At 50.8% G+C, this 14,051-nt stretch overlaps 2 protein-coding genes across 3 annotated transcripts; one reads left to right on the plus strand and one right to left on the minus strand.

The window, feature by feature from the left end:
- Nucleotides 1-1,232: 1,232 nt before the first annotated feature.
- CCDC51 (coiled-coil domain containing 51) lies at nt 1,233-13,675 on the plus strand (the record flags this gene model as incomplete). Of its 2 annotated transcripts, XM_079712281.1 has the most annotated exons (4): nt 1,233-1,276; nt 10,746-10,944; nt 11,991-12,155; nt 12,708-13,675. In XM_079712281.1, 3 exons carry the CDS (start codon nt 10,864-10,866, stop codon nt 13,461-13,463), a joined length of 1,002 nt encoding a protein of 333 aa, XP_079568407.1. In that variant the 3' UTR covers nt 13,464-13,675. The 2 variants fall into 2 exon arrangements, with proteins under 2 accessions (XP_079568407.1, XP_079568406.1); XM_079712280.1 differs by lacking the exon at nt 1,233-1,276 and having other exon boundaries at nt 10,633-10,944.
- TMA7 (translation machinery associated 7 homolog) lies at nt 3,209-5,504 on the minus strand. Its single transcript, XM_079712880.1, has 4 exons — nt 5,434-5,504; nt 5,289-5,344; nt 5,119-5,206; nt 3,209-3,420 (listed from the first exon to the last, which is right to left on the minus strand). The coding sequence occupies exons 1-4, from the start codon at nt 5,447-5,449 to the stop codon at nt 3,386-3,388; spliced, it is 195 nt and encodes a 64-aa protein (XP_079569006.1). The 5' UTR covers nt 5,450-5,504; the 3' UTR covers nt 3,209-3,385.
- Nucleotides 13,676-14,051: the final 376 nt, after the last annotated feature.

Here is a 14,051-nt window from a genome sequence, read left to right on the forward strand (position 1 = left end):
GAGGAGAGAACCGAGTTACCTGGGCTAACTCACCAGCCCCACCGCGCAGGTGGCTCTGCGCCCGCTCTCTGGCATCACTTAGGGTACACAGCTGGGCTTGGAGGAGTTCGCCCTGATTTTCACACGTGCACATGTGAATTGAGTCAGGGAGCATTCAGGGGTTTGGTCTTTGTGAGCTCGCTGTTCTCCAGCCAGACCCATTTCTCATATATCCCAAGGCTCTCTTGGGGAGGAGTCTGGGAGAGTGGGACTGGGCGAGGAGTTATGAATAGAGCTGTTGTGAGCACACATCTTTGAGAACAGTAAATGTTTTGAATGTGTACCTTTGAGGTAGGTCTGGAGAAAGAAAGGTCTGAGAAGGGGTGATCCTGAGAATGGTGTGCCTGTGTTGGAGGGGGTGGGAACTAACTGCTCAGGCTGTTAATATTCATTCATTTCTCTGAGAGCTCTTGAGTGTTTTTGTCCCAAGCGACGGTCATAGGTTAGAAATGAATGAAACTCAGGAAGTTAAGGAAGGCCCCCTGGAAGTAGCACCTGGGCTGTCCTACAGGTTGAGTGGAAGTTATCAAGAGTTACAAAGGAGGGGACTTCCCTGGTGGCACAGTGGTTGAGAGTCCGCCTGCCGATGCAGGGGACACGGGTTCGTGCCCCCGTCCAGGAGGATCCCACATGCCGTGGAGCAGCTGGGCCTGTGAGCTATGGCCGCGGAGCCTGCGCGTCCGGAGCCTATGCTCCGCAACGGGAGAGGCCACGACAGTGAGAGGCCCGCGTACCGCAAAAAAAAAAAAAAAAAAAAAAAGAGTTACCAAGGAGGGCTTCCCTGGTGGCGTAGTGGTTAAGAACCTGCCTGCCAATACAGGGGACACAGGTTCGAGCCTTGGTCCGGGAAGATCCCACATGCTGTGGAGCAACTAAGCCCGTGTGCCGCAACTACTGAGCCTGCGCTCTATAGAGCCCAGCCTGCGCTCTACAGAGCCCACCCTGCGCTCTACAGAGCCCACAAGCCACAACTACTGAGCCCGCATGCCACAACTACTGAAGCTCATGCACCTAGAGCCTGCGCTCCACAAGAGAAGCCACCGCAATAAGAAGCCCGTGCACCGCAACGAAGAGTAGCCCCCGCTTGCCGCAACTAGAGAAAGCCCGCGCGCAGCAACAGACCCAATGCAACCAAAAATAAATAAATAATTAAAAAAAAAAAAGTTACCAAGGAGGATGGCACCAAGACTACTCAGACAAGAACACAACACTGAAATGGACGCCACACAAGTGCCAGGTAGGAATTATCGATGGCAGAGAGAGAAGGTAAGGCTTTAAGAGAGGAGCAAGGATTCAAGCTGGACTTGAGTGGCTGACAGGATTTTACCGGGCAGCAGTCATGTGCAGGACAGTTAGCAGGAACAGGGTGTTGGAGAGTAACTGGGGCAAAACTTTTCATCCTTGAATGCTCAGTGCCAAACTTGGCCTGTGAGTGTCCTATGAATGTTTGTGAAGGCAGTAAATAAAAGGGAGATGGTTGTCAGGGCCTAGAGGGTCTTGAATACCTGGCTTTAGTTTTTTGAGGTAATTGGTAGGTTCCCTCAGACAGCTGCCCAAATGATGAATGCTTGTCTTAATTGCTCCAAGACTCTGGTCCCGTAAAGAGACAGGATTATACTTCCATTTGTTAATGCTGATTAGGTTCCACCAGATAAAAGAGCAGTAGCTTAATCTCCGGGGTGGTGTGCTGGCACTGGCTCTCTGAAGGGTTATTCTCAGTAGCACAGGGATGGGTGCGAGCTGGCAAGGTCCAACAGGGAATCCCTGAAGTCCAAAGAAGATGCTGCTGGCTGTGCAACTTTCCGGGAGAGAAGCAAAGGGGGCTGTTTTTCTTTTTCTACTAATATCAAGTACATTAGAATGATAATACAGGCTTCAATCTATCAAAACCTTTTCCAGTTTTGACTCAGCAAAATCTCAGACTAGTTCTAGAGCCCTTTTTGAAAACACATTCTCAGAGAAAGCTAAGTGTTATTAGCATTATTCCCATAGTTGTATCAAGGGCCTAGAGAGGAAATCTAGACTTGTGCCTCTGAATTGTTTCAATACATATGCATTTAGCACACATTATGATCTCTGTCCTCCAGGAATTTACTCTTCCTGGAGTCAAAAGTGGTAGATAACAAATGTCAGGACAGAAAAAGGAAACAGGGATGAGACACTGGGACTGCCACTACAGTCAGGAAAGAGCTCACTAATGTGACATTTCAGTACTCTAAAGGAAGGGAGTTTCCAGTTGGTTGTAACAGTGAGGCAGGAGCTTGATTGGAATGTAGGTCACTGTGGATCAGGACGATGAATGCTAGATACCAGAGGGTAGGGAGTGGCATCCAGATCCCTTAGTGCCTCACTGGTCATTGTAGGGACTTGTGTTTTTTTTGCACTAAGAAGCCACTAAAGAATTCTCAGCCAGGGAGAGACAAAATGTAACTTTATGGTTTAGAGATCACTCTGGGTCCTGAATAAGGATTAGACTGTATGGAAGCAAGGGTAGGGGCAGAAAGACAAATTTGGATGTGACTACAATAATTTAGGTGAGGGATTTTAGGGTCAGAATGAAGGTCCAGTGGTATAAGAGTAAATATGAAGGGTTCAGATTTAATTTTGCTGATGGGTTGAACGTAGAGTATAAGAGATGGGAACCTAGCAAGGACCTTTCTGAAGCCCTAGTGGAAATGCAGACCTGGGGGCTTCAGAGTAAGCTTAGTTCTTACAGACTTTTAGGAATCTCTCCTTTCTCCAGTCTTTTTTCCCTTCATGACACATATGTATTTGTCCTGCTCCCCTCCAACAATAGAGAAGTTCCTTGGCAAGAGGAATTGTTCACTGGTGCATGCCCGGCTTGCACAAGCAAGACTCCTGACATGAACAGATGAACAACCCCATTAAAACAAATAGTAATGTGGATGTCATTAACAGAAAGATAGATTTTCTTCCCGAAGTACAAATTCTTCCACTAATCTCATGTAATATATACTGTTGGGTATACAACCACCCAGAAAACAACAGCCATTTCAAATGAGTTGGTTTAATTCCAGGTGGTACAGAATTCAGGATAGAACAAGAACTTAAGAACACACTTTGGCAGGATTCTGGGCTGGGTTTACGCGGATCTCATAGCTAAGGTAGAAATGGCTGAGAAGAACTAAAGACAAGATGAACCACTGTATGATTTTTTTTTTTTAAACAAAAGTTTATTCTTAAATGTACAATAGTTTCCAAGACAACATTTCATTCTAGCTATAGGTGGCAACAGATGTTATGGCAGGGAATCCAGATGTTTAATCCAGATGTTTAAACAGGAATGGAACTAAGGATCATCATTGCCTCAGGCACAAGGAACAGCTTACTTTTTGCCAGATTTCTTAATTCCACCTGTGGCTGCAAAAGGAAAAAAAAAAAGTCTCATCCAGGGAAAAAGAGAGTTCTATGGTTGAAGACCCAGGGGCCTGGTAAGGATCCTAATAAGGTCCAGCTCTTTGTACTGGGCATTTTTTTGGACACAAGCATGCACAGGGCTTTCTCAGTATTATCTATTCTGGGCAAAAGTAGAATGAGACTGAGGCAGGGCACAAGTAACGGCTGTGCACTGGTCTGGATCTCAAGTGTGTTGTGTATTTCAGACTGGCTCACTTAATCCTCATCCCCTATCAACCCATTTTACAGATAACAAAGTCTCAGTGTTAGGTGTTGTTCAAAGTTATAAACTGGTATGCAACAAAGCCAGGATTCCAAGCTGGGTAGCCTGATTTCCAAGTCCATACTCTTAAGTGTCATGTCACACCATATCACCTTCTATATTATGATCCTGGGATCTGATTTACTCACTACCTTTATTTTACCCAATTTGCAAATGACTGTATTTGGCACACGGTAGGTAATTTAACAAACAATTACAGAATTAAGTATGTCCTAAAGGGCTGTGACAAAATAAACCTTAAAAAAAAAAGGTAGATGATGCTCAATAAGAAACAAGTAGGGGCTTCCCTGGTGGCGCAGTGGTTGAGAGTCCGCCTGCCGATGCAGGGGACACGGGTTCGTGCCCCGGTCTGGGAAGATCCCACATGCTGCGGAGCGGCTGGGCCCGTGAGCCATGGCCGCTGAGCCTGCGCGTCTGGAGCCTGTGCTCCACAGCGGGAGAGGCCACGACAGTGAGAGGCCCGCGTACAGCAAAAAAAAAAAAAAAAAAAAGAAACAAGTAGTACAGGATTTCACTAAGGGTTGGCCTTCTCCCCATACATAATCACAGATTAAGGGAAGGTGCAAGATACCTCACATCATTCCAAAAAGGAATCTCAGCGCTGTGTGGGTACACAAAAATGACTCAAACCCACTAGAATAGAGGTCTTGGGAAACCCTGAATGACACTCCCACCATCCCAGCCTTCATTGTCCCTAGGGTGGCTCAGTGATCCAATAGGGTATAGATAACTGTTGAGAAAATAATTCTATTTTGATGAATGTAAACAGGATTTAAGAAGCACAAAGTACAATGACTGATGGGTTTAAAAAAAACTTTTGAGATGTAATCAATTCCTCTTACACAAAGGCAAAAGGCAAAAAAGAGACAGAATGGTAGAGAATTAAGTTAAAAAACATATAGCACAATAGTATGCCAATAGACTTGGAGTTTATCCATTAGACTAGGCGCATCCAGCAGTGAAAAGACTCAGGATGCAAAAGTATTTTGCTAGAGTTTTAACGATTAGTAAATTAAGAAATGTTACAAGCAACAAAGCAGCAGTGAAACAAATAGTAATGTGGAATACGAATTTGGAGCAAGAAACTGTAGAGGATATCTGGAAACTCAACTGTACGAACTTGTGTCTGAGATATATAAATTTCTGTAGTTCCATTTCTGCCACTTCCCTAAGCAAGAGAAGCCCATACTGGGTCTGATTCCCGCCCCCTCTCCCGCTGCTGCGAAACCAAGCCTGGCTAGGGCCGTCCACTGCAGCGGACACCAGCAACAGAGACCTCGCAACTCACCAACGAGGCAGGACACGGACATGCTCAGGCCCGTATCCAGACTGATGCTCAGGCGTTTGTCCGGCTTGAGCTCTAACCCGCCCTCACTTACCCAGGGGGCCTTTCCCCGCGGCCTTCGCTTTTAGCTCCTCGAGTTTCCTTTGCTCCTCCTTCTGTTTCTGCTTGAATGCTTTATCTTCCTACGGAGAGGGAGAGCGGGTTCACTCCCGGCGGATTTCTCAGACCCTCCGCGCCCGCCCACGCCTCTGCGCCAGCCCTCACCTCGTCCATCTCCTTGGCTTGCTTCTTGGGCTGCTTCAGGGGCTTCTTCTTGCCACCTGCGTGCGACACGAGCACGCTCAGCCTGGCCCCCGCCGGGTCCCGTCCCTCTCCGCCCCACCCCACCCCATCGTCCCCGCACACTTACCTTCACGGCCCGACATGGCGCCTGTCGCCCCTTCCCCGGACCCTGCCACCGGATGCGGAGCTCCCCGTCCCACCCCCTGAGCCTATACCTCCATGCGGGCCCGCAGATTGGCTCCTGGTTCGGAAGTTGCGCTCCCGCTGCCGGAAGCGGTCCGGAGGCGGGCACTAAAGGGTCAGAGATCAACTGAGTGACTGGCGCGCCTTTGGGGTTGCGGCTCCGGCGCAAAGCCCACCAGGTACTGGGGAGGTGGGGTGTCCTGCCCGGGGAGGATCCAGAAGCCGCGAGCGGTTTTTAACCGCAAGCGCTAAGCATGGGACCGTGCACGGGGAAAGGACTGCAAGTAGAGGGAAGGGCTTGTGCAAAGGCCTTGAAGCTCGGCGCATTCCTTACAGTGTGGCTGGTGGGAGATGCGAGGGAGGCAGCAGAAATGGGCGGGGGCTAGACCACCTGGTTCTAGAGCTTTGGAGGCCACCGGAAGGAGTTGGGGTTTTATAATATAGCCCGGGGTGCGATATTTTGCAAATTCATCCACTACATTTTTGTTGAGTGTGTGCTATATGTGTGTACTTTAGGCACTGAGGATGCAGCAGTGAACAAAACAGTGCCTGCCCCGGCAGAGCTGCCGTTCTGGTGGGTGAGACTATAAGTAAATAAGTGAAATGCATACCACGGGTCATGTGATATGTGCCTGGGGAAAAATAAAGCAGAGAAAGTGGTTAAGGCGTCCTGGGGTGGGAGTGGACAGCTATGACATTTGAGCAGGACTTGAAAAAGAGAAGGGAGCAAGCAGTACAGATAGCAAACAGGTGGTGTGAAGCCCCTGAGGTGGGAATAGCCTAGCATGTTCCAGCAACATAAAGAAGCTGGGAATTATATGGGAATTATATGAAGTGAAAGATATGTTAGCTCACCTTGTTATGGTAAACATTTAGCAGTGTATACATTTGTCAAGTCATCACATTGTACACCTTAAACTTTTACAATGTTGTGTGTCAATTTTGTCTCAAAAAAACCAGGGGAAAAAGGTCCATGTGACTGGAGCAGAGTGAGGAAAAGGAGACTGGTGAGAGGAGAGAAGAATGAGAGCCAGGAGGTGGATGCCCTGTAGGTCATGGAAAGGATTTTGGCTTTTACCTTGAGAGAAATGGGGAACCGTTGCAGGCTTTGAGCAGAGAGAGACATGGTCTGACCGTGTTTTGAAAGCACCACTGCCTGCTCTGTTGACAGTAGGGGCTAGAGTAGAAGCAGGGAGACCTGTCAGAGGCTCTTAGGATAATTCAGACAAAAGATATCGGTCGTTGGGACCAGGTGATAGCAGTGGCAGGGGCAAGAGGAAGAGGGATTCTGGATTTAGTTTCAGAGGTGGAGGTGGCATTTGTTAATGGATTGGATGTGAGGAGGGAGAGAAAGCAGATTCAGGGATGATATGAGAGTTTGGGCCTGATTGGTTTCCATCAACCAAGATGGAGAAGGCTGTGGGAAAGGCAAGTTTGGGAGAGGAAGATAAGATCCCCATCAGCCTTCCAAGCAGAGACATGGAGTGAGCAGTTCGATAAATGAGCCTGGAATTCAGAAGAGAGGTGTGGGCTGGAGAGGTCCGATTATAGTTTGTTTGGGTTTTATTTATTTATTTATTTTTGGCCACGCCACGTGGCTTGCAGGATCTTAGTTCCCTTACCAGGGATTGAACCCGGCCCTGGCAGTGAAAGCACCAAGTCTTAACCACTGGACTGCCAGAGAATTCTGTTTGTTTTTTAGTAATAGCTTTATTGAGATATGATTTACATACCACACAATTCATCTACTTAATGTATACCATTCCGTGGTTTTAGTATATTTACAGTGTTGTGCAGCTATCCCTACAATCAAGTTTAGAGCTTTTTTGTAGATGATTTTTCAAGCCATAGGACTGGATAAGAGAGGAGCCTGAGGACAGAGCCCTGGGGCACTGTGTGGAGAGGTTGTGGAAGGGAGTGGGGACTGGAAGCCAAGAGGAGAAGGTGGTTCAAGAAGGAGGGAGCTATCACGAGGCACAGGCTGCTGACAAGGCAAGCAGGATGAGGATGGAACTGATCATTGGGTTTAGCCACGTGGACATGACCTGGACAGGAGCAGTTCAAGTGGCCTGGTGGGTGTGAAGGCCAGAACAGAGGGGGGCTGAATGAGAATGGGAGAAGAGGAACTGGAGACAGCTAGTGCAGGCACTTTGTCAAGGAGTAAAGAGGAGCAGAGAAGTTGGGCAGTTGCTGGAGGGGGTGTCAAATCAATGAGTGCCTGAGGAGGGGAGAGGATATGGGACCAGTGTCTGAGGAGGGGAGAGGATATGGGACCTGGGGCACAGCTTGGCCTTTCCTAGAGCAGGAATTATTCATCCTGAGGAACAAGAGAAGGTGGGGATGAGACAGACACTGGCAGGTGGGAAGGTGTGGTAGGAGTTTATGGAAGTTCTCTTCCAATTTTAAAATATTTTCTTGGTGAAAAATGAAGCAAACCATCAGCTGTACAAGTAAGGATGAGGTACTGGTGATGGAGGTTTGCGAAAAGGGCAGTTGGTAGGAGATAGTCATCTGGATGGAGTAGGAGAATGGATGTGGAGGGGCAGCGTCCTGAACTTGGCCCAGGGCTCATTTTGGCCTCTGTCCACCTGTCCAGCCTCTCCACCCACTCTCCTCTCTGCTGCACAGGTCACCCTTCAGATTTTAGACAACTTCAAGCACTGTTCCACTTTGTCTCTGTGCCAGGAACATCTTCCCTTTGCTGGTTGATGGGCCTGTGAGACATCTAAGTGGGGAGGAGCCAGGAGACAGGCTGGATGGGAGGCTGAGAGGAGGGACTAGAGTGGGGGAACAACTTGGGATTCATTGGTGTGTCCCCTCACGAAGCCAAGTCCCTGCTGTCTCCAAGCTTATGTTCTAGGGAGGGGCGAGGCAATACATGAAGAAGGCAATATGTGTGTCTGATGGAGAAAAAGAAAGCAGGTAAGGTGGCCAAGGAGGGAGTGGTCAGGAAAGGCCTTATCAAGAGGTGATATATGAACAAAGACGTAATTGTGAGATGACTGGACTTGTGGAGGAAGAGCGGTCCAGGCAGAGGACATGGCAGGGCACAGACCCTGTGGCAGGATTGTGCTTAGCGTGGTGAGGATGCTGGAGTGGAGTACGTACAGGGATGGAGAGAAGGAAGGGGATGAGGGCTGAGAGGACCGGGGCTTGTTGGCCAATGGCAGGACTGGTGTGCATGCCAGGTGACAGGGGAGCTGTCAGGGGGTTTTGCACCGAGGGATGTACTCTGACTTAGGAGGTAACAGAGCCTCTGTTTGCCACGTGAAGAACGGCTGTGAGGGGCAGGGGAGGAAGCCATGACTGCATAGGAGGCTGTAGCTGTCTTCTGTGCCAGGGATGAGTGACCTTCCTGGGGTGCAAGATTGGGCTGCTGATAGAGGAGGAGCCAGGAAAGGAGGCTGAGAAGGTCGGAGGAATCTGAGGGGGGTGGTGATTTCAAAATGAGATGGTGTTGAAAGCTGCAGAGGTATTGGAGAAGAAATCTGAGTAGCACCTGCTGGATCTGACAAGGTGGAAGTTTTGCAGGGCTTCAGGAGAGCAACCTTGGTGGTCGAGTGGGATCAAGAGAGAAGGGGGCTGAAGAAGTAGTGAGGGACAAGGGGGACACCTTTCTGCTGAGCGTTGCTGAGGAGGGTGGATGCTCTGCTTTGATGAGAGGTACACCTGCAGGATTGTTGTGAGGCCACAGCTTGTGTGCAGTAGTCACTGGCCTTGAGGCCTAGGAGGCTGGCCTGACTGCTGGGCCATGGGTGGCGTGTGCTCCCTTGGGCCTTAGGCAAGGGGCACAGGGGTTTGGGTGCAGCACCAGCTTGGAACCACTGTCACAGAGATGTCCCCTTCTGTGGCGCTCAGCTCCAGGCTTTTGCCAGGAGGCATGCCCCTACCCAAGCAACTTTGTTTTCAAGAGGGTCTGAGCTTCTCCAAGCATGGCACCGTGGGGAGGAGGCTGGGATGCTCATCGCCTTACATCAGGGAGGTCCTTTCTTTGTAACTGGAGCTCTTCTAGTCTGTCTTCCTGTCCCCCGCTCCCTTTGCTTACCTCCCTCTCTCTGGCCTGGTCTTTTGGCTACCAGGTGTCACTCTGACAGCCAGAGTCAGTACTTGGGGGCAGGGTTGGTTTGGCCAGACCAGGGTGCTCTGGCCCAGGTTTGCCCCGGGAGCATGGGTCACCTGGCCCTCTCTTTGGGGTCCTCGGAATTCACTGCTGCTCCTGGGCTCAGGCAAGGCCTGACTGGATAATGGGAGACTCCCTGTGCTGTTCAGGTAACAGAGAAGTAGGATTGTTGGGGCCCAAACATCAAAGCAAGGTTGAAAAGGGAAAGAAGAAAGAAACTTAACCTGTTGGGCAGTTACTGAGGTTGGAAAGAAGGAAGAAAGCTTACGGAAAGTGAGAAATGTGAGACTGGGAGTTGGTCACCGGGAATGTCTGGGCTTGAAGAGCAGAAGGAAAGTTGGTGTGAACCTAAAAAAGCTGTCCTCTATGAAGAAATCTGGGTTGTTTTGTTTTGCTTTGTTTTCCCCTGGAATTGTCTTTTCAGAGGAGAGCTGAGGAGAGAGTTTTCTGCCTTGGGATATGAACAACCTGTGTCCCAGAACAGAAGCGAAACTGCTTCCCCAGGGTTGAGGCAGCCCTCAGGGAGTCTGGGAAGCTGGTTTTGATAGTCATTTATAGAAATCTTTCCCCCAAATCCCCTCAGTCAGTTCCACAGTTTCCCTAGGAGTCTTTGTGAATCTTTGTGGGGCTCTGTTAGAATGGACACAATGCAGGTTTAAGAATTTTCTTTGAGATTATCAGAAAACGGGACACCAGGATTCTCATGCAGATCACAACAGAGACCTGGGGTTGTGGGAACGTGGGTGGAATGGGAGGATCTGGTTCATGTGGCGTCATGGAGAGAGATGGAAAGCCTGAGCTCCTAAATATGCTCTTCCCTGACATGCTCCATTGTCCGGGGGCACCTGCTGAAGCCTGACCCTGGTGGCTGCCACCTCTGGGCCCAACAGAGTGGTGCGCAGTTTGGACTTTCTAATGGAAACTGTTCAGTTTAGAACTGTCCCTAGGACTTGAGATCTGACTTAAGCCCAGCCTTTCTCGGCTGTGAGCTGATCTCTCTGGCATCCCCCCACAGATCTCCCGATGACAGGGTGCAGCCCTGCGTTGGCCATGCGGCACGTCGTGGGTGTGTCTCCCGTACTGGTGCGGAGAGGCCTCCCTGGAAGGGACCTCTTTATGACCAGGACTCTCTGCAGCCCAGGCCCCAGCCAGCCCAGAGAGAAAAGACCTGAGGAGGTGGCCCTCGGGCTGTACCACCGCCTCACAGCGCTGGGAGGAGCCCTGGGGCACAGCATTCAGCAACGAGCATCCTCCATGGCCAAGACTTGGTGGGACAGATATGAAGAGTTTGTTGGACTCAGTGAGGTTCGAGAGGCCCAGGGAAACGTGACTGAGGTGAGGAGGGGAGCTGGGGTGGTTGGCCCTGCCCTCTGACCTGGGCAATGTGGCCTGGAGGCTCCTGACAAGTAAATTACCAGCCACAGGTGCTGGGAGGCCATGTCCAGATTCGCCTTTTCTTGAACACATACCACTAGGAGAGGGATCTGACTCGTTTCTCACATGACAGCCTGGCTTTGGTACTACCGGGGTGAAGGGCCCTCCTCTCCCCCATGAAAACAAGTTGTTGTGTATGCTATGTACCAGTGAGTCCCGGGCCATTAACATCCTTTCTGTGAGGACAGCAAACACTTCCTTCATTGACTGCTTGGGGGTTGGTGGTGAGAGTTACCTGGAGGGTTGCTGCATTACAGTGTCCTTAAAGCCCCATGTGTGATTAAAGCATCCCTCGTGAAAGTAGAGGCACTGGGAAACATCAGACTGTGTGGTAGGAAGAGCTGCCTCTGGTTGTCAAGTCCTTTGTGGCAGTGGAAATGTGTTCCACCATCTCTGTTCCCTCTCCCACCTAGGCGCAGACCAGTGTAGTGGGGTGGGAAGAACCTGGGGTTTAGCCGGAGGTTTTGAGGCACAGTGCTGTCTCTCCCCTTGGAGGCCATCACTTTGGCTGAGGCGGGGTTTCTCCGTCTCTTGAATGGAGGCCAGGGCAATGCCTGTCATGGCGTTTGGCGTTGTTGGGAGGTTGTAGCTAAGGTAACACACATGAAGCCGATTAAGAACATAAGGGCCTTGCTCTGTTTTGTCAGATTAGAGTCAGCTGGGTTTGGTGGACACAGATTGTATGCATCTTTAGCTATTTTCAGGTTTCTCAGGGGCATGTTATTTCCACTTAAATGGACAAATCCGGTGATTCTGATGGGCAGGGCCCGGGGCTACACTTTGAGGACCACTGGGTGAGCCAGGATTATGTGTCTGAGGGGCTCTCTTTCCACCCTTTGTACTGACACCCCACTGACCTCTTCTCAGCCCAGTCTGGTTGGGAATGGAGCCGAGGCTGTGTGGGCATGGAGAGAAGGGGCAAATGGCCTCTGTTGTTCTCTCTGCAGGCAGAGAAAGTGTTCATGGTGGCTCGAGGGCTTGTCCGGGAGGCTCGGGAGGACTTGGAAGGTCAGCAGGCCAAGCTGAAGGAGGTGAGGGACCGCTTGGACCGCATCTCCAGAGACGATAACCAGTACCTGGAACTGGCTACTCTGGAGCACAGGATGTTGCAGGTAGGCACCTTCCTCATCTGGAGAGGGACCCTAGCCTGGCAGGTCATGGAGGGGCGAGGTGGGAGCCCTGACTAGTTAGAGGGTCAGACACCTGGTGAGGAGGTAAACCAGAAGCCTCTGTGGAGGGACTGGGCCCCAGGCTTCCAGAGCTTCTCCACGCACTTCCTCCTGGAATACTGGGATCAGTGGTCCAGGACTGTATAATCTGGACCCCAGATTACTGAGGAGGGAGCATCATGCAGGGGTCTGGCCCAGAGAGCGCCGGACACTTCCCTTCTGTTAGACACATTCTGTAGACACCACTGCATGTCCGGCCAGACCCAAGACTGCTTGGGGAGGATTGTGCCACTCACCTTGACCACCCCCAGTTCCTTTTCTCCTCCCTCCTAACCAGGCTTATGCTACCGTTACTCATCCTTTACTCATTCAGCGTGTTTATGGAACATGTAATCTGTGCCAGGCGTGAAGCTGAGCCCCAGGGACATGGTAGTGGGACATCTGCTGGCGGCTGCTGGGTCAGGTTGCTGCTATATGACAGCTTTGCTTCTGCAGGAGGAGAAGAGGCTTCGTATGACCTATCTGCGTGCCGAAGACTCCGAGCGAGAGAAATTCTCCCTCTTCTCTGCAGCTGTGCGGGAAAGTCATGAGAAGGAGCGCACTCGGGCTGAGAGGACCAAGAACTGGTCCCTCATTGGGTCAGTCCTGGGGGCCTTGATTGGTGTGGCTGGCTCCACCTACGTGAACCGTGTGCGGCTACAGGAGCTGAAGGTCTTGCTTCTGGAGGCTCAGAAGGGGCCTGTGAGCCTCCAGGAAGCCATCCGAGAACAGGCGTCCAGCTACTCCCTCCAGCAGAGGGACCTCCATGACCTCATGGCAGACCTGAGGGGCCTGGTGCAAGCTGGGCCTGGGCAGAGCTCTTTGTCCCAGGCAGGTACTTCCCCCACCCGAGACAGAGACACAGATGTCCTTTCAGCTGCCTTGAGAGAGCAGCTCAGCCATTCCAGGCAGGTCCATTCATGTCTAGAGGGTTTACGAGAGCAGCTTGATGGCCTGGAAGAGACTTTGAGCCAAGTGGCTGGGGTGCTTCAGCTTGCAAAGGCTGCAGCGCACCCAGGCCTGGTGGAGCCGGCAGATGGGGCCCTGTCTGGGTCCTTGCTGGAACAGGGGAGCATGATCTTGGGGCTGTCGGACATGGAGCAGAGGCTAGAAGCCCAGGTCAACAGGAACACCATCTATGGCACATTGGTCACCTGCATGACATTTGTGGCCATCCTGCCTGTGCTGTATATGCTGTTCAGGGCCAGCTAGCCCCTGGACCCACCTCCAGAGGGAGGAGGTATGGATGTGGATTTAGTTAGAGAATGAAGCAATGAAGTGAGCCTTCAGGGGTGCACTCAACCTCAGCCTGAGTCTGTGTGGCTCACCAGCAGACATACTTTGCTTTTTAGGCAACACTCATTTACATTAACTATCGAAAATTTGTGCTAATGTCCAATTAAACTGTCTTTAAGTTTGTCTTATTTAAAGTAATTTTTTTTTTTTTTCGGTACGCGGACCTCTCACTCTTGTGGCCTCTCCCGTTGCGGAGCACAGGCTCCGGACACGCAGGCTCAGTGGCCATGGCTCACGGGCCCAGCCGCTCCGTGGCATGTGGGATCTTCCCGGACCGGGGCACGAACCCGTGTGCCCTGCATCGGCAGGCGGATTCTCAACCACTGTGCCACCAGGGAAGCCCTATTTAAAGTAATTTGTTAGATTGAGTTTTGTCCATTGAAAATTGAGATCTGGGACTCGAGGGTTGGCCTGGAAGTAGGGTAATCGCCCCCTTTTAGTTCCTCTCTCATCTCTTGGTCTTGCCCACAGTTCAGGATCATTTTGGATGTACTTACCGCTTGA

Source organism: Hyperoodon ampullatus (assembly GCF_949752795.1).
Source record: "Hyperoodon ampullatus genome assembly, chromosome: 10".
NCBI lineage: Eukaryota > Metazoa > Chordata > Mammalia > Artiodactyla > Ziphiidae > Hyperoodon > Hyperoodon ampullatus.